This window comes from Cebidichthys violaceus, unplaced genomic scaffold (assembly GCF_023349555.1).
Source record: "Cebidichthys violaceus isolate CVI_PGR_0920_01 unplaced genomic scaffold, fCebVio1.0.p SCAF_5, whole genome shotgun sequence".
Classification (NCBI taxonomy): domain Eukaryota; kingdom Metazoa; phylum Chordata; class Actinopteri; order Perciformes; family Stichaeidae; genus Cebidichthys; species Cebidichthys violaceus.
In genome coordinates this window covers 14487495-14507072 of record NW_027176705.1, presented here as the reverse complement: position 1 = coordinate 14507072, position 19578 = coordinate 14487495, and the positions used below count along the sequence as shown (strand labels likewise).

Here is a 19578-nt window from a genome sequence, read left to right as displayed (position 1 = left end):
TTAGATGGATTTTCTGAATGTGGACTTTTTGTTTAAGTGGCAGAGATCAATGTCATTATCAAAACAGAAAAGTCAGAATTTCCATCATTTGGCCTCTGGGGTTTGGGGGATTGTATATATCCCTGTGGCAATTCTTTGACCGATTTGGAAGGGTAGAGCTCTCATTTTCTGAGAGGATTAGTAAGGCACAATGCCACGAGGCTTGTGTTCGGCTAGAATAGATGCAGAGTGTTAACACACTGCTGGCAGCCATGCCGACAGCCTTTCAGTGACTCAAAGAAGAAGGGTCTTTAAAGATAACAAGATTTCAGGAGGTCGAATTCAAAGAAAGTCAAATTTGATTTCATAGCTAAAGGTTTCCTTCAATAGTGACATTTGACTTTAAGTTTTGCTTTGGAATAAAAACAACTAAAAAGCATATTTTTTTTATTCAAAATGCGCATACTAAATCTGTTTCCAGCCATTCACATTACCAACCATGCTTATATAAATCTACATTCATATTGACAGTTTAACTATTGGTGAGAATTTGTCCCAGTCCATTGAATTTTTGCAGATTGACATGGTAATAGTGGAAGCATAATTATACTGAATCACTGCTCCACTTGTAAAAGATTGATGCTGGTAATATAACAGCTGCAAATTACATGAGCTCAGAGACAGCTGAAATATGTGACCTGTTTGTTAAGTATATTTCTTGCTCTTGTGGGTGGCAAAGGTATGTTTTAGTTTTTTTTTAAACTGCCAATCTAACTTACAAGCAACGTTTGTTAAAGTTGTATTGGTAAGTATAGACTACACATGTGTTGTTATCATTTGACTTTTAAGGTTTTAAGACGGATTGGCATGGCCCCAGCTGCCTGCAGCACAAAGGCAGGTGAGAGGTTAATACTGCTTGTGTCGTTTTATCTCATTACAATCGTGAGGTCACGTTTGTCACCTAGAAGAAAGTTCTAGCTAGTGACTGCTGAATGTCCACATCAACCATGGAAGAGCCATGTTGTTCACTGTCATGTGTGGTTCATTATCTCACAAAAATTAATATTCTCCTATGATTCATGCGTTTCACTAACAGGGGCACAAATGTTCCATATTGGCTTTACGTAGAAGAACTCTCTCTGATACTGTGTTTCTTGGTGGAGCAGATCATTGCTTGAGTAGAGCACACGAGAAGGATCTCACGAAAGTTTCTGTTTGTTGCATCACATCACCTCATTGCTGTTTGCATCAGACAAGCCAGGCTATTTGGGATTTTACTGTAGCTTTAGGCTGACTTTAAAATGGCCAAACAAAGCTGAAAACCAATAGCGTAAAGCATTTTCAGTATAACAACCTGATTGGGAAAAAAAAAGGAAGAAACAAAAAAAAGAGGAAAGCATCTTGTGTTCCACCCCGAGATTCGCATGGGATTTTAAGGGTTAGTCGAATCCTGGAAACATGACAGGGTAGGATGGGGAGAAGGGCAAAACATTTTCTAAAACACACAGAGAAGCGTCCGTCATCATCTATCTGACAAGTGAGTAATACTAATGCTGCAAAGAGACTCAAACTGATGTTTTTCTTCTCCAAAATCTGATGTGCAATTTTTTAAAAGACAGTGGTCATTCCATTTCAAACGTATCAACCGTGCACAGTATGAATCCTGTTATGACTCACATAAAACTTATTAAAAGCTTTCAGGGACGTGCTTTGTGTTGATAACCGTGTAACGTAAAATGAAGAGGCCACATCCAAAAACCATTTTAATAGGTTTTAGGTTTGGGTTGGCCTCGTTGTTGAAAACCGTCTTGTTGGATGACTTCCCGTTTTGTTGTAATATATATATATATATATATATATATATATATATATAATGAGGTTAGTGCTGTACTTTGAAATAAATGTTGCGTTTGTTTTTCGCAGCTTGCATGGTTGGTAATTCGATTCAAGAATAATGTGCCCTGTGGGTTCATTTACATCACTAATTTTTACGCGTTTACATCACGCGAACGACTGCAAACCAACTGGAACCATATCTGCACCCGAGGCACACCCAGGTTACATAAACCGTCGTGCCTCCGGGAGCCCCAGGTGACTAAAACAAACCAATACGAGAGTCAAGATCTGATTGACAGCTCACAGCGGCCAATCAAATGCCCTTTCAACCGTACACAGAGGGGGCTGTACCTAGCTCAGTGGATGCTATTGGTTGAATCAAACACTCACAGCTGACATCCACATTGCGCGGGTCTGTCAAAAAAAATATCTGCCCCATAATTGTACACAGCCAACGATACAGCTACTGCTTGTAATGAGTGTGTAGTTTACGATTGATGGACGGGTTCAGTGTGTCAGTGGAGGTAAACCGGTACGTTGTGTGCAGCAGTGCTTCTGCTAGCGGTAGCGTAACATTAGCGTAACGTGACCGTCCATAAATTGGATTAGCGCTAAGTAAAGCCACCAGTGAATGATAGTTTAGCAAACTTGCGAGCGTTAGCTAGGTAACGTGAACGTTACCAGTACGAGGTTGACGTCTTTAGCCACGAACAGCTCGCGTGGAGGTCGTTAACTGTCAACAACCATGGACGGTTATAGTCAGCGGTTTGAATCCTCCACCGGACGAGACGGTAAACCTCAAAAGAAGAAAGGTTCCACCAACCCCAACACATGGAACGACGACGGAGACCGCAAACCAAAGTTTGTGAGTATGGCGGACTGAATGGAATCGTTTGTTTTATTTTAGCTGCAAGGAGGAGGGGGGGTTCTTTTCCTTCTTCTAAATAATGTCTTCTCAGTAATACTTGTCAAACATGTCGACGTTATCTCTGCTGTCTCTGATGCCACCTGTGGACGCCTCACGCACGCGCACAGACAGACAGACGATCAGAATAGTAGTGAACGTGTCTGTGCAATGATCTCACTTGACACATGATATTATCCACTTTGCAGAGAGAACCCCCTTTATGCTCGTGAACAATGCACTCTTTGAATGTAAAACATGTCTGTGTGAAACGGGGACCTTGACTGTAGGAAATCAAAAGGTTAAAATTAGCACAGGGTTTAGCCTTTACGCTAATCCTTGTCCTTCCTACTACTACACACAAACAAACCAACATTGGGTCTGCCTTGGTAGATGTCTGCTGTGTTCTTCTGGGAGGTATAGGGAGAGGTGGTGTTATTTGGACCATTATTAGAGTCTCATTTTCAGGCTTCTACAACACACACACACACACACACACACACACACACACACACACACACACACACACACACACACACACACACACACACACACACACACACACACCTCTTTTGGACAGGAGACTTGTGTGTGTGTGTGTGTGTGTGACACAGATCTAATTAATGCATGCTCCACCTGCATTTGACCCCCGTTCTTATGAGAGTGCTACACAAGTTAATTCCTTTTCGCTGACCTTCAGGAGATTCCAGTCTACAGTCGCAGTAAAGGTCTGCAGGAACGGGTTTTTATTCATTCCTACTGATTGGCTGTTGAGTGTTCAGTGCTGGTTGCAAAGTCAGGTTGGTTGATGTGTGTTAAACCATTCAGATCGACTGCCTACGTGTATTTAACCTGCACCATTGCAGTGTGTCTGCCTGCCGACATGTGCACAGTGTGTGAACAGTAAGAAGGTTGGGTTTTTAACTGTTGGTCGGACGAATTAAGCAACGTGACTGGATCACTTTGGGGCTCTGTGGTAACAATCGGCGTCTTACGTTGTTTAGGGTTCAGCCAGTTAGACATCCGGGCCGATCACTCATTGAGAGTCCTTAATAACAGAGCTATTTCCACCACAACTGAGTAAACTCCCATCTGTAGACCTTGATTTGAGATTATTTTGAGAAAACTGTAACTTATTTAAAACCTAATCAATCTATGCTGAGACACTGCAAGCAGTGCACTCTCAAGACGTCGTGAGGCTTCTCCAGAAACCACACTGAGATGACTTCTCGTGCTTTTGTACCCTGTACTCTTGGCAGCACTTTTTTTCACTGTTGTCAACAAGTGTGAAAAGCAGACGCATCCTTACATGAGCTGCGAAACACATTATCGCTCAGGCTGACCAAGGTGTTAGTTATTATTCTGGTTCTATTTTTGATGTATTAAACAGAACTCGGCACACTGAGGCCACGTTACAGCCCACAGAGAGCCTTGACTTTGTGTGTTCTTTTCAGAAATACACAAGCAGAGAACATTGTGTTTCTTATTCTCACTAACAGATGGGTGCATGCATTTGGGACGGTACAGCTTAGTCTTCACACCTCTCTCAGATTGGTCTGTCTTGCAACATTTATAATTTATAACATTATTACGACAAAAACCCCCAAACATTGTGAATGTTTTTTCACAGTTAAGAGCATTCATGTATTTAGTCATCTCAATAGGTGGCACTGCAACACCACAATATCTACTGGAACTGGTCGTTTCATTTGAAGGCCACTTCATGTTCAGTGGCTATTTTCAAGCAGCGCGTTATGAAAGTGAAGGAAAAAATGGAGCAGAATGTTAATGCAGATGGATAAATGTTCTTTTGAGATGCTGTTTTTGGCCTTCTTTAGAACAGGGTACAAAAGATGAGAAGGTCTCTATTCATTGTCAACAAATCTGTTGGTTTCTGAACAGATTTGATGGTCTCTTTAATGTAATGTATGTTAAATATCTTATTTATTTTTGTGTTAAGGGGAAATATTACTGAATATTGGTGCCCAAATAAGTAACTGGGAATGGATTTAACATAATTGAGACACTTCATGTATTCAATTACCGTTGACCCTTTTACAGAGCAAGTTTAACACTCCATCTTCATAAACACTGGAAAAACAAAACTGAGACGGGTAAGAAACAGCAGCCTTGAAAGATCTCTATTCTGTTGGAGCCGAAAGTTGAAATGGAGACCGATGTGACACACAGACCTGGGTCTGGGGAAAGGGGAGCTGTGTCAGTCATTAATGCAGAGTATTGTATCATTCATTCTGGTCGACATGCTTTTTTTTTTTTTTTTTCTTTTTCTATAACTTTTATTTGTTAAAAGTTACTTTGCTGAGTGGCTTTTTATTCAGTATTTGGCTGTGAGATAGTGCTGGAATGGTAGCGGTACTGGTAGGAGAGTAATTCATTCGTCAATTGACAGAAAAAATATATAAAATACTAAAGTCCTCACTAGATCTTGTGTGGAGGACAAACCTTGTGGCACTGAGCTCTATGAGTGAGGCGACTACACACTTAAACATAAACATATGTAATTTATAAAAGGATTACTGCAGGAAAAGTTCATTTAAATCTTGACTTGAAAGAGTTGTTTTTTTTTTAATACTGGTAATTGGGGAGAAACTTTTTGTAGAAGTCAATTTTGCCTCGTCATGAGAATGTTCTGTCCTCCGGCTTGAGCGATTTCTCAACTTTTATTTTTTATTTTTAAAGAACAAATAAGATAGAATAACAAAAAAAATAAACAGATGGCAGTGCTGTTAATGAAGGCTATAAAGAATAAAGTTTTCAAAAGCAGATGTCTATGGATACTGTGTTGCTTCTTTAATTTGGTGGACTGCCTGTGCCGTGTTTTGTTGTCTACGAGAGGTTGTCTCCGTTAATTGAAAACGATGTTATCAGAGTGTAATTAAATGAACAGGGTGATAGCGGAAAGTAAAATGAATTTGCTGATGTTTACAAATGACTGTTTGTGAAGATTTGCAATAGTGAGATCTTGGAACCCCCCCCCCCCCCCCCCTCCATTGCTGGTTAACAACTAGCCCTGTTACTTTAGAGGAGCCACAACTTCATTTTTAGTTGCCCGGCGTGTTTCTCAGCTGAAGCGCTCGGTCAGCTCCTTTTTACGGAGCGCTAGAGAGGCCTCGCCCTCGCCTGAAGTTGTGACTGTGATTGTGATTGGGTGCTAAGTGACGGCCTTGAGTTGTTACCCTAAACACCAGCAAGCACCTGGCTGGGGCTGCAGCCAATGCATATCGTCATTATCGCTTAATAATGCCAATTATTTGGCTGCCAATTATTTGGCTGCCAATTATTTTCTTGATGAATCTATTAGTTGTTTAATTAAAAATAAATAAATAAATAATGCCAGGAAGCAACAGTCAACAAGACCCATCACAGTTTCCCTAAACTCAAGCTTTTTTTTTTTTTTTTTTTTTTATATATATATGAATAATGATTTAATGCAGAGAATATCCGCAATTCCTCAAGTAAAATGTAGAAGCCGAGTGCCTTCTAATCTGCAGCTATGTCAACGGCCGGATGCACAGTTTTGTTTGTCCACCTGTCGCTTCCTTTGGTCCGGTGCCGCTGTTTTGGATGCAACAAGACTCAGTTCATCGCGAGGACGCTCTTCATCGCAGAGACTAGTGCACTAGAGTGCAACAGCTGGCACAAGCGGCTGCTTAGGCATCGTTTGGTCTGGATAGAAGAAGTAGCAGCGAACATTTTTGATGAATTGCATTAATGTCTATCCATTCATTTTATATTTGAACACTTTTATGTTCCATACCATTAATCCTGCAGGAACAGAACAGGTGGACTAAGTTACTGTTTTCATCTATTATTCAGGACGCCCCTCTCCCATAATTTGCCTTAGCAGAACTAAATAACAAGTACTTGAATAACAATTAGAAGTTACATTGTTGAGGGATGCTGTTGAAAGAGGCTTTCTCGTGCTGTTAGAGCTGAATTTGGTTAATTATTTCACAATTTACTTCCCTAGTGTTTTCATGCTCTTGTAATTGATCTCATATTATCAAAGTTATTTCATTTTGACCATTTTCTAGTTGCATTTTGACCCCTTTTTAACATCTCATCCACGAATGAAATCATTAAGAAGAGCCAATGTTTCGTTGTTAGTGCTGTTCCAAATGTATGGCTATAGTCTGTCAAGCTGTGGGCATATGAGGTAAAAGTTTGACGGCCGTGTCCAATTAGTTTGACCAATTGTCAAGCTCATCAGCGGAGACAAAATAATTCCTATATTCAGCGTATGGCGGGCCATTTTCTGCATCAGCCTCCAACATATTAACCTTCTCTCAGTCTGTTTCTTTTCCATCACATTCTGGACAAACATGTGTGATGTTAATCTCAGAGCACTCGTTAGGGGGATGGCTCATTGACAGGTTGACACAGGATTTTATTTAATTAAGTGTGTGTGTGTGTGTGTGTGTGTGTGTGTGTGTGTGTGTGTGTGTGTGTGTGTGTGTGTGTGTGTGTGTGTGTGTGTGGGATTGATTTCTCTGAGGTTCTGTACTGTCCGCTGTTGGAGCTTGAAGGAAACTTAACCTTTCCAACGTCAGTTTTTTCATTCAGCATTTCAAGATGACAGCTTTTTTAAAAATTTTATATTCTCTGTATTGACTTCCCTTTCCTCATTAGGGTTATTCCTTTTGGCCTTTTTTTTTTTTTTTTTTTTGACTCCGTTACACCTGTTCAAGATACAGACGGCAACTTTCCAAAGAAGTCTGCGGGAAGAAACTAAAACAATCGGCTCGAGCGGAAACGGCAGCAGACAGAAGTTGCTCGGCAGCACTGAGGTAGCCGGTGCGCGCCGATGAAAACAGGCCAACTGGCAACCTCCTCACCTACCTCACCAATCCATCCTTTGTCATTCTCAGACGCAATCCATGCTTATATGACTGGTGTCGAGTAACATGCCATTTAGTGTTACACATATTTGCACATGTGTTTAATAATCTGCTAAACTGCACTGCTGGGTGCCGCAAAAGGATTTTCTTTTTCTTTTTTTAATGGAAACTTTGGCACCAACCCATGGTGCTCGGTGATGATTGTACAGACTCCTGGGGAATGTAAAGTCACGTTAATGAGCGAGCCACACGATTCTCACATATCGGTACGATCTCTCTCTCTCTCTCTCTCTCTCTCTCTCTCTCTCTCTCTCTCTCTCTCTCTCTCTCTCTCTCTCTCTCTCTCTCTCTCTCTCTGTGTCTCTGTCTCTCTGTGTGTGTGTGTGTGTGTGTGAATTTCCAGATGAGCGTAACGAGGGAGAAGCTAAACAACCGAAACATTTCACCGTTGTTTTCTCCTAAAGGCTGCAAGAATCAAACGCCACACATTTGCAATACAGTATATAAAGAACCAGAACCTTTCTCTAGGTTAGCAATCAAAGATATCTGGGTTGAAACAAGACTTTACTTCATGTGTTCTGATTTGTGTTTTTTTTTTTTTCTTTTGTCTCCTCCACACACACACACACACCTGTAGCACTTACCATTTAGGAACATCACAGACGATGTGGTAAGATTTGAGAAACTGGCTCTCTCTCTTGTCTTGGTTGTCAGTCTCTAACATCACTCAACTAACAGTCGTCTAATCTGCTCATTTTGAGTGGCAATGAAACTGGATCTTCATTGGAGTCATTCCCATCACAGAGCACACACTCCTTTTCTCACTTCCTAATGTCTCTGTTAACTCTACGTGTTCTCTAGATAGTGCTTTCCTCAACATGTGTGAAACAGATGTTCCGTATGTGCTTTGTTCACACTGATGGCGTTGCTTTTCTAACTCATTAATGGACTGATTGTTTTTGTCTGCTCTTGAGTACTAACCTTTTTTAAATGTGCTAATCATATTTCAGTTTATTTCAACTTGTCACTTAAAATCCTTGTGTAGGTTTCTCCCGTTCTTTTAACTGTGTTTTTTTTTTTTTCCTCTGTCGTCTATATAGCTGGACAGATTCGCCAGCATCCGGATCCCGGGCAGTAGAAAGGAGCGGCCGCCCTTATCGCACTCAAAGCACAACGCCAATGACTGGTCCACTTCGTCATCATCGGCCACCTCGCACCAGTTTGAGGAACTTTCATCAAAGATCACCTCCGAAAAAGAGATCTTGGCTCTGTTTGAAAAGATGATGGTATGTTAAATTAAATTGTACGATATCATCAAAGGTTTCATACAAAAACAGTACAGTAGCTCGTCTGTAAAACCTACTTGTGGTGCAAGGGCAACCGAAGTGACTGAGAGGAAAAGTTTAGGACACAGATCTTTAGAGCAAACGCTGAATATAACAGGATGGGCGTGAAACATGTTTTGAATATCTTTTGTAACATTTGAATGAAAGAAACAACATCAATGAATAAGCAACACTTTTAAAATGTGTTCATTTCTTTTAGTGAAATTTAATACATAATGACAAAGTTTCCAGCTGAGTAATGGCTATTATAATGATGATAATAATAATAATAATAATAGACACTCTTTTTCCCGATTTTTCAGTCAAATTCTCACACAGATTTTTCAGATTCTGATCATTTTGAGCTTTTTATTTTCTTAAAGGACATTCAATAACTGCATATTGCTTCTGTTCAGATGTTGGGAGATGACTTCAGCTCATTTTCACTATTTAGAAATAAAGTATTTCCTTTATGGAACAAAAACATATAACATGAGCCAATAGATAACTTTTAATGGATAACTAGAGTTTTCGGGCTGACGATCTCCAGACATGCGTACTTCACAACCATATGTCTGAAGATGGTGTGGCAGGTAGACTCAAGTAACAGCAGTATGGCCACAACCATTGATGCAACACTGTTATGCTGAAAGGTTATTGTATCTTTGGAAATTGTTATCATTGCTTTAAAAAAGACTTCTGCTGTTTGAATATAATAATGTCTAATCTGCATTAATATAATATGACCGCCATCTTTTCAAATGTAAATAAAACACTACCTTATGTTTTGTACAATTAGGGAAAATATTACTTAATTCTTAAAATTAATTTGGTAGGAAAAAAAAAATGTTATGTCTACACTAATCCTCACGTCGGACCAAATCTAATATTGCCAAAGTATTGTATGAATAATACGCTGTGGGAAAACAAAGCAGTCTTGTTTCCAGGTGTTAATAATAACATTCCATTTTTGATTAGTTTATTTTCTTTTCATTTCAGGAGGACATGAACTTGAATGAGGAAAAGAAGACTCCATTAAGAGACAAGGACCTGAACACAAAGAGAGAAATGGTCATCCAGTACATTTTTACTGCCTCTAAAACTGTAAGTTTTAGAACACGTATTTTTTAACTTCTTTTGCTGCCTAACTTTATATAGTTACATGATTTAATGTGTTCAAATGTGTGTTTTTAAGACCATATATCTATCCTATCTATCCATCCATCCATCCATCCATCCATCCATCCATCCATCTCTCTCTCATTCCATGTATTATTCAATGAGAACTTGTCTCACATTTGATTATTCAATATAAACAAACAGAGCGTAATTTCATTGGTCTGGGGTTAGACGTTTTTCTATACACACATTTTTATTGAGAATAGGAATATTTAACAGAGGAGTCATTAAAATGTTAACTTAAAAATAGCCATGATATCAAAATGTTACCTTGCAAGAATTTACAAAATATCCCACTCTTAAAATTATAGTGAGGTTCTGCTTATGTTGTGGACAGATGGAGCCCACTCACCAATATCCAAAAAAACCAATAGCATGCCTGTTGCCTTGATGCATGCTGTGCCTCACTCTCTCTCACTCTCTCTCACTCTCTCTCTCTTGCACGCACGCACACACACACGCACACACACACACACACACACACACACACACACACACACACACACACACACACACACCTACCTTGTCCCAAAAGGTGATCAAAATAGATTTTCAGCTTTGATGAGTTCTTTTTGCTTTCGGGCGATAGGGCATTACAAAATAAATTGTTGATGCTTTTGAGCAATACACAAATGGATGAGGATTAATTCTTAATACCAATTTTGAGTGCTGGAAGATAATTGATTAGATTTTGCGAGTGTTCTTTCACGGTTGATTGGTCCTCCTTTAAAGTTTCAGCGTACGGCCCTGAGCTGTTCTTTTACTCGCCCTCAAAGAAGACAGACGGATCTCGATAAAGGGTGATAAAACTGTTAGTGTTTTAGAGGAAAACGATTTGATCTCCTAAGAAATAGGAACTGTGGACCTTTCTTTCTCTTCCACACCAAAAACAAGGTTGATTCCTCTTACCCTTAAGACTAGAATCCTATTGAAAGAGTACACTTTGCAGGTGATACTCCATTAAATATCTACCCAAGAGTGTGTTCATAGCTAATATGATTTCAGTCTGTGCTACTTAGTTTGAATAATAATGAAAACAGCCTCCCTGAGGCTTTTTTTAAAATTGATTTTATGTAACAGAAGCTTTAGAATAACCTCTTTTTGATGGCATATACAAACTTAAATCAACTGTTGTTAATAAAAGCCACATATCTTAACACTTGCTGTTTGATGACAGCTCAGATTATCCTTTACATGTTATTGTTTTTAATGTTTTTCAGTTAACAAATTGGCACAGTGTCTTTTTTTTATTTTTTTTTTATTATATTTGCTGTTTTCAGACATCCCTCCAAAGAGGCCTGAGGCTGTCCATCTCTAGTTACCATGGGGACCAGCCTGTTTGTATAGCCAGCATTTGTTTACCTGCATGGTAGGAAAATATAATGTTGCCACTGGCCAAAATGCAACTAATTAAAATCCTTCAAAACACCAGTTTTATGAAATGCTGTATTTAGACGAGTTGTGGTAAATCCTATGTGTACAGAGGGAGGTCTTTAGATGAGCGTGTGGACGTGCAGCATCTCTCTCATATCGCTGGTTACTGGGTTCATATGTTACATTACAGTCATTTAGGAGACTTACAATTCAGATTCTATCACACCGTAGGCACAGCTACGGGAGCAATTTTGGGGTTAAGTGTCTTGCTCAAGGGCGCGTTGACATGCGATTGGTGGAGCCGGGGATCGAACTGCCGATCCTCTGATTGAAGGACGGCCCCGCTCTCCACTTATCCACCGTCACCCCGTATGCTGTGAGAGTACCTTTTAAGGTACTCAGGCACAGTTACACCATTGAGATAACATGTCAGAAGAGGTAGGAGGGGGATTGCGTTTGTACACGCGCACAATGGCGAGCGCCGGCGGCTTGTAAAATCCTCGCTGATTACTAGGACCGTCCTCCACCAAAGAAAGTCTTAGTCGACTAACACTCGTCCGATTTTGGGTGTCCGATGGATTAGTTGATTAAAATCGACGGCTCAGAACATAGAAGTGCCGCTTTTAAAAGCCGTGGTTACCAGAGATGTGCTCCTAAGTTTCTGGCACACGAGTCATTCACATCAAAATGAAGGTAGCCTTTGAAGGTGGGTGTGGTCCCAGCAAGGCTGCCTGAAGGAGGGGGAAGGGGGCCGGGCTGAGAACCCCCTTGACTTTAATCAGCAGGTGGCCAGCAAGAAAACTTTGCTTGGGTCTTGAGGAGTTGTAACATTAATTCAGCGACAAATTGCCTCAACTGTAAACACAATGAACTGCTACGTTCACAGCTGTAACGTCACTAATATCTTCATTCTCTCTTTCTAATGCTATTCACACAACAAACAAATAAACACCTTTAAAATGTTTAAGCGGTTGACTGTTCTATTTCTCTTACTTGAGCCCAAAAAAACCCCCGCATTCCCGACGCGCCCTTCTCAACTACAAGACGGCTTCGCCAATTAACCCGTTAATACCGCCTCCTCATTGATGTCTGCTCCTGGCTGTGTGGCGAGCAGCAGTTGTCCTAAGATGCTTCTCGGAGACCCCGTTGTGTCGACTTGTCTGCGGTTCCCCTGCTGCGTAGGAGATTGTGTTTGGTTAAGTGTCGCCTTTTTTCAAAACACCTGGAAACTATTTCCAGAAATGCCTCTACTCTACTTGTTGGTTGCTATAATTGTTCTCCCGTGAAGCTTGTCACTTAATAGCGGGACCCCCCCCCCCCCCCCCCCCTAGAACGGTCAGCCCATCTTAAGTGAGCCTAATAATAAAGCATGGGAGCTTTTATCAAGTTGGGAAAAAAAAAATATCCTCTATTGGAAGCAAAGAAGCAGAAGGCTCACAGGGAACACTTTCTGGAATATGCCCCTGCAGCAAATGACGGGACCGAGGTTGCGGGGGGGGGGTCCACACCTCCTCTGATTGCAGCAGTCCGTAACGCTCCTCTAGCACTCGCGGCTTCTTCATGGTTGGACTGCTGAAGGCCTTTAGAGACGCGGAGAAACAAACAGGCCGGCCATCATCGTGTCTTCACAGGACGGGAGAGGCAGGGGAGGCAGACACTCACTGGCGTTGTTGATGGGCTGCTATGCAGGCAGGTAGCGGGTACAATCGGTGAAATTGCTGCCGCCGCTGACACTGGAGGGTGACGGTCGTTGCCGCTGAGGGGTGCTAGATTCATTGGACCACTAGCTGATTGGAAGGAGGGTGGATTTATACGCCTGGTGGTTCTGAGGCAGAACCTCATCGGGGTAAACCAATGGCAAAGTTCTTTTTTTTTCTTTTTTTTTTTCTCCTTTTTCCCGAGGTTCAAACTGCATACCAAGCTACTCAGTAGTCATTCACTGTCACAAGAGATTTGCTGAGCTGGAGCCATGATGCTGCTTTTTTCTTTTTTAATCTCTTGGCTTTCATTAAACATGCACATGATCAGCTTCCTTTTCTAAGGCTATTGATGTGCTTCTGATAATTATGTCACACATTCTTTGATGATGGAAGATCTTGACATCTAATGTTATATTCATCATGTATTGAGGAGGATATAGATTTGGGCTTACGGTGTAAAGAGAGAGCCAGACTGGGCACAGTTCTATTGTTTTGGCAGCTTTGGCGCGTCGGGGATTATTTATTCCTGCTGTAGCGATACAAGCTGATTTCTGAGGCCTTTGTTGAATGTACCCAACGATTTGGGATGTTTTGGCAATCCAAATAAGAGTAGCTTTCTCTCCACAGAAACACACAGGAAAGCTTCAGCTTTAATTGTGTTGCTCCTGTCTTCCCTGACTATGAAATGTGCCGGTAGATTCACTAGTTTGGAGAGATGCATGTAGGTTGTTATTAGACCGGGAGGTACATTGGCCTCATTTATGAAGGACCTGTCTTACGGGTACACGGGGGATTGGGTGACCTTTTTAGTCATGCAAGTACAAATAAATAGTTTTTTTTTTTTTTGCATGGGATCAAAGATTATATTACATTTCCGTGTGAGAAATGTAAACTTTCTCAGTTAATTGCTGTGATTTCTGTCGATATAATATTCATAAATGTGCTATTTGGGTAATGTGTCATTTTGGTGTTAGATATTTGGAGGTTTGGAAACTAATTTAAGAGACCATCATACTAAAGAAAACACAGGGAAGTATAACTGAGGCTTTAGGCTTTGACCCAAAAGCCTTAAAATACCAATGCTTATGATGTTTTTTATTATTTTCAACTACCCATGTTAATTAAGAAGATATTTTACAGACACTGGTACGAACAAAATAATGGGAATAAAAGTATGGCTGTCATTTTTTAGTGGTAACCGGTTTACTACATGCCAGATTCTACGTAGAAAAACCACTTGCCTCACTTTTACATGTGAGGTAAGTGGTGTTTTTTTATTTTTTTTTATGCCTACCTGACTTGAGCTACTATTGATTGACTAGCGTTGTTTTGAAATAGTAAATGCTCCTCCGTATGCTACTTCATGGTAAAGCAACAGTCGTAGACGTTCACATCTAATTGAATGCTTTGTGCTGCCGCTCTCAATAAGTGAAGCTAGTTTGTTCTTGCGTTAGTGAAACAATATATATATATATATATATATATATATATATATATATATATATATATATATATATATATATATTAGAACCCTTTTATAAAGTTTCCTTGAGATGCGATTTCTCTGCCTGATAAAGGATTTTTCAACCCTTTTACATCAGATGTGGTGACTGGAAAAACCACAAACAGCCAGTGATCTGATATTTTGTGATTAAACCCCCAATATGTTATTGTACAACTTCAATAACTTGTTTCATTGTCATTTAATTGATAGTTTTAATGTTTCAATAGATGGATAGATAGATAGATAGATAGATAGATAGATAGATAGATACTTTATTCGTCCCCAGGGGGAAATTTGTCTGTAGCAGCAGCAAACAAAGTTACAGAGTAAAATAAAAATATGAAGTATGGAAAATGCACAATATCTACAATAACATAACCTAACAGAACCTATTCAATTTAAAGGTAATAAAAAATGCACAGTATATAAAATGAAATAGAATGTTATTAAAGTAGGAAAAGTAAATTAAACAGTTAAGCAGCAACGACATCGTTCACTCTAAATGCCCGACACAAGTTATCATCGCCCAAAGTGATGTCTCACGTTCTGTATCCAGCTTATTCAAAATGGTTTATATTTTGTAGAATTAAAGATTCAAACTGGACAAACGACATTACTGTGCCACTTTTAGGAGAAAATATTCTAAACTAAGGTGTTTTTTTTTTTTTTTTTTTTTTTTTTTTCCCCTGGTCTTTTGTAACCATTGCATCGTGCTGACAAAGTTATTTGTCCTTCAGAGTGCCATTTTGTTAAATTGTGATTGCTGCATTCACAAGAAGAGAAAAAAAAAAAATGGCGTACATGCACACTTATCCAACAGGGCTCATGAAAATGACGTCTGTTCAAGTAGACTCGACTTCAATAGATTTTTGAGTTCATAAAGAGACGTGTACATGCTACCGGAAAGGTGTCCGTGGGCACTTTTGCACATTTGTACTTGTTGAAATGGAGTCTTTCTGCCGCTGTACTGACTACTCAGACTTGTAGGCCTGATGTTGTTTTGATCACTCTTTCTTTTTCTCTGGCTGCACTAAAGACATTCTTTCTCCCCGATCATTTCTCCAGGGCAGCTTGAGAAGCAGCCACCAGATATCTCCCCAGGAATTCCTGGGAGAGCTGAAGTCGGGGGTGATGGACGAACGTCTGTTTGCCTGTCTGGACTCATTGCGAGTGTCGCTCACCAGCAACCCTGTCAGGTACAGTGCAAGATCATGACCGTGACTCTCTTCTTCCAACCGTTTGACTGCTTGTTAGCATTGATTGGTGCCCTCACTATTGTCTCTTTTCTAATGCCCTGTGTTAGTAATTATTAGTCTCAATACATTTTGTTTTATTAAAGAGGTACTGCACACTTAAAGATATCTTTTGAGCTGCAAGATAAATGATATGACTATACTGTGATGTTGAAATCAGCCCTGAACCTTGCAAGGCCAATGCAATTTTCCATTGTTTTTGCTGATCATTTAACAAGGAGAGTCTAGTGTAGATTCACGCCTGAGAAGTGCTCCAGCTATCAGCATATTTTTGGCAATGAAAAAAATAAGATAACATCATTTCTCCATTTTTCTGTACAGTAGTTCAAAATGGTGCAAAATTGTGTTTGGCATTATTATGATCAACTTCTATGCCCCACTAATTAAGTTCAATCCAATAACCCAGCAATGACAACTACCGTTTCAAGTTGTTCTAAGATGTTAGAAGGGTGTGATTCCACAGTAATGCATTTTCAGTTAAGATATTCTAATAAAGGAAAGATGCTTATTGAGAAATGCATGTAATGTTCACATTTAATTTTTTGTATTCTCTTTGTTAATAATCTCTTACTAATTACTATGTTGTGACAATGTGTTTTAGCTTGTATGCATACCTGCATATTAAGAAACATTGTCCTCTGTCGGGTCGTAGTCATTAGTTTAACAAAAAGGAAAAAGAAATTGGAATGGATCCTTTCACATTTGTATTTGTAATGCATGAAATTAGCTCTTTTGACCTGGGCTTTTTGTTTCCTTTTCCTATTCAATAGGAACAATTTTGTAACTGTACATTTTTAGACTGGGATAAGAGGTTATGCACTAGTGCACATCTTGAAATATTGTTTGTGGTTGGATGGCTAGTTTTTGTAAAGGTACAAACTGTGTGTGTGTGTGTGTGTGTGTGTGTGTGTGTGTGTGTGTGTGTGTGTGTGTGTGTGTGTGTGTGTGTGTGTGTGTCTCTTTTGGCTAAGCTACATTGACGAGCAGATCCCTGGCAGCCTTGTCTTGGTTGTCTCCCTCTCTTAGATTTAGATTGTGGCTCTGGGCTCTCTCTCTGTCTGAGGTCGGGGATTTGCAAGTTTGTTTTTCGCATTATCATTTACTCTGCCAGCGCCACTTTAAAGGCGGTCGATCTAAGCTCACACATTTAGTCTTCACTGACTTTTGAACACTTTACCACCTCCTAGCACCATACACACACATGATACATGATTCATTTGATCCCAGCAAGCCATTTTCACAACTAAATGTCACAGATACTTTTCCGTTCAATACAGGGTGTGTATTGAATTTTAAAATGGCTATTTCCAGGCCTGAATAAGCTTTGGGATAACCAATAAATAAAATACATTTGTTTCACAAATATGTACAGTATATGTGGCGAAAAAGACACATTTTATATTTCGACCATGGGAAAGGCAGGGCTAGCTAGCCATGCTAAAAGTAGTCCCATCATTAGCTTTTTTCTTTCTTTTTTTTACCGTGGGGACACCTGCTGCTACCCTTAACAAACTCAGGTCCCCCCCCCAAAAAAAACATGGCAGAGACTGGAGATCAAGATTTGAGTGTCCACTAAGAACTGACGGAGGGATGATTCCCAGCAGCTCCTTGTCAGATCTGTTGGGAGCATAACCAAAGAAGAGATCAGCAATACGCTGCTGTTCCTTTAGCTGCAGGAGCCCGGCAGACGTACTGCGGCTACCTGGAGGAAGAGATGAGAACGAGGGAGCAGCACGATGTTGACCTGAACAGAGGGGCCCTCACAGATGAGCTGGAAGAGGGCTAAGGCCGATACATTTGCACCCTCGAGAAATCAGTGGATGAATACGCTGAGAAATGTGAAGCAACAAGCAAACTGACCTTGATCACCAAAGCTTTCTGCCAAACTGCAAAACGAAAAGAAAGCCTCTCTGCTGGAGAATGATGAGAAGCTTGCAGAAATGGGGAAAAAAATATAAACTGAGAATTTATTTGGGTGATTCAAACATGGAAACCTCTCTTCTTTTAATATTCCATTAGGTTAATGTGAAATAGGAGCGGGAACTGATTTAGAATAATCATGGTTAGTTGTAAACTGACACTGCTGCCTTCTAAAGTTCTGCTAATGTGTGTCAGTGTTACTGGATCAAAAGTTAATTTACTTATTTTCCAAACATTATTGCCTCCCTCTTATTTATGTTATTTAAAGCTAAACAAGAGAACTGTTTATTTTTGATCAAACCATATCTCTTTCCGTTCATTTAATCTAGGTATACTGTATATTTCTGGGGATTCATTTAGACAAAACCTTTTTATTCTTATTTTTTTTTATGTATACACAGACTGTTCACAGAATGTGAGGTCATGGAGATGTATTGGTAAAACGTGTACGAACCCTGATACACTCCACACAATGCCTTTCTTGTAAAATAGATAATAGTGCTGTTAACGGCTGATTGAGGATGACTGTGGTCTTGCATCATCTTCGGGACTCTCGCCTTGTGTTTTATCCATGGGTGAGATAACCACCGGCGCTGCTTCGCACATGTTGGGGAAGTCTCGCATACGAGAACGTTCCTGATACGTCGGAAAAAACCAAACGTCGTCGTGTCTGGCTTCATAGCATCGTCCGGATGAGCTCAGCGGATTTCACTGAGCTGTATTCATTCTGTCCATCAATCCACACGCTGCTGACCTCAGCAGTATGAACCCAAAATACACAGTTTTAGCTGGGATTTAATTGCAATAAACGGATGAGAAAAGATGCAGGAATATCCACATAATGGTCCCGATTCATAAAACGTCTGAATTAAGGCGTTTCTAGGCCTGCAAGGCAAACAACTTTTCAAATGCTAGTTCTCTGGATGGAGTTTGGATTTGGTTTATAGCTGCTCCATCACCACATAAACCGACGTCACAGAGGCATAAGTACGGCGACCTTATTGTTTACACACATTTTCACTCATAGAGTGATGTGTGGTCTCTGTACAAATATGACGTACTATCCTATAACTCTGGGTGTCTAATATTTTGTCATCCGTTTCTGGTTCAACAACAGCGGGATGTCGGTGACGACGGGAGGAGAATCTCTACACGGCGTCGCAGCATCTCGCTCAAGATGATTTATTTCAAATCTGTAGTTTTAACTCTGCCTATTGGTGTGGCGTCACTGACTTTGTATGTAATCGCTCCGTGCAAAAAGTTTGCTCCGTGTTGGTAGTGAACACACTTCATTGTTATCGTGGCTTATAAAGCCTGGCACTCCCACCCACTGCTGCTCTACACAGTAGTGTACGAGTGGCGACACACACATGGCGGTGCAGATACTTCATTATGTTTTCTAGAACCTGTTAAGCACTGCAGCTCTATCGAGACGTCCAAGAGAAAATGAATGTTCAGACCTTTGAATGATGATGGATCCACTTTCTTTGTAAGCCTCAGCTTATTTTTTTTTTATTCAAATCAATGACATTAGGAAAAAACACAGTCAAGGACAGAGATGCTTCAGAGCTTTAATGAGGCAAACATACTCAAGTGTTAACGTTAACAGCAAACATGAGGTAATATATGTTTGTCAGTTGCCTTTTTTGAGGAAACATTGGTTGGATTAAATTTATAAAGGTGACCATAACAGCTTGTGTAATATCTGGGACTGAATTCATTTTAGTGATGAACTATGACGGGAA

The 19578-nt window shown here is 40.1% G+C and overlaps 1 protein-coding gene across 1 annotated transcript in view; it reads left to right on the top strand.

The window, feature by feature from the left end:
* Window positions 1-2294: 2294 nt before the first annotated feature.
* Window positions 2295-19578, top strand: part of LOC137887360 (protein diaphanous homolog 3-like) — a 145421-nt gene continuing 128137 nt past the window's right edge. The window contains exons 1-4 of the mRNA XM_068730285.1: window positions 2295-2680; window positions 8679-8864; window positions 9903-10007; window positions 15726-15856. Of these exons, the coding sequence (XP_068586386.1) occupies window positions 2561-2680; window positions 8679-8864; window positions 9903-10007; window positions 15726-15856 (542 nt within the window). The 5' untranslated portion in view covers window positions 2295-2560. The remainder of the gene's footprint in view (window positions 2681-8678; window positions 8865-9902; window positions 10008-15725; window positions 15857-19578) is intronic.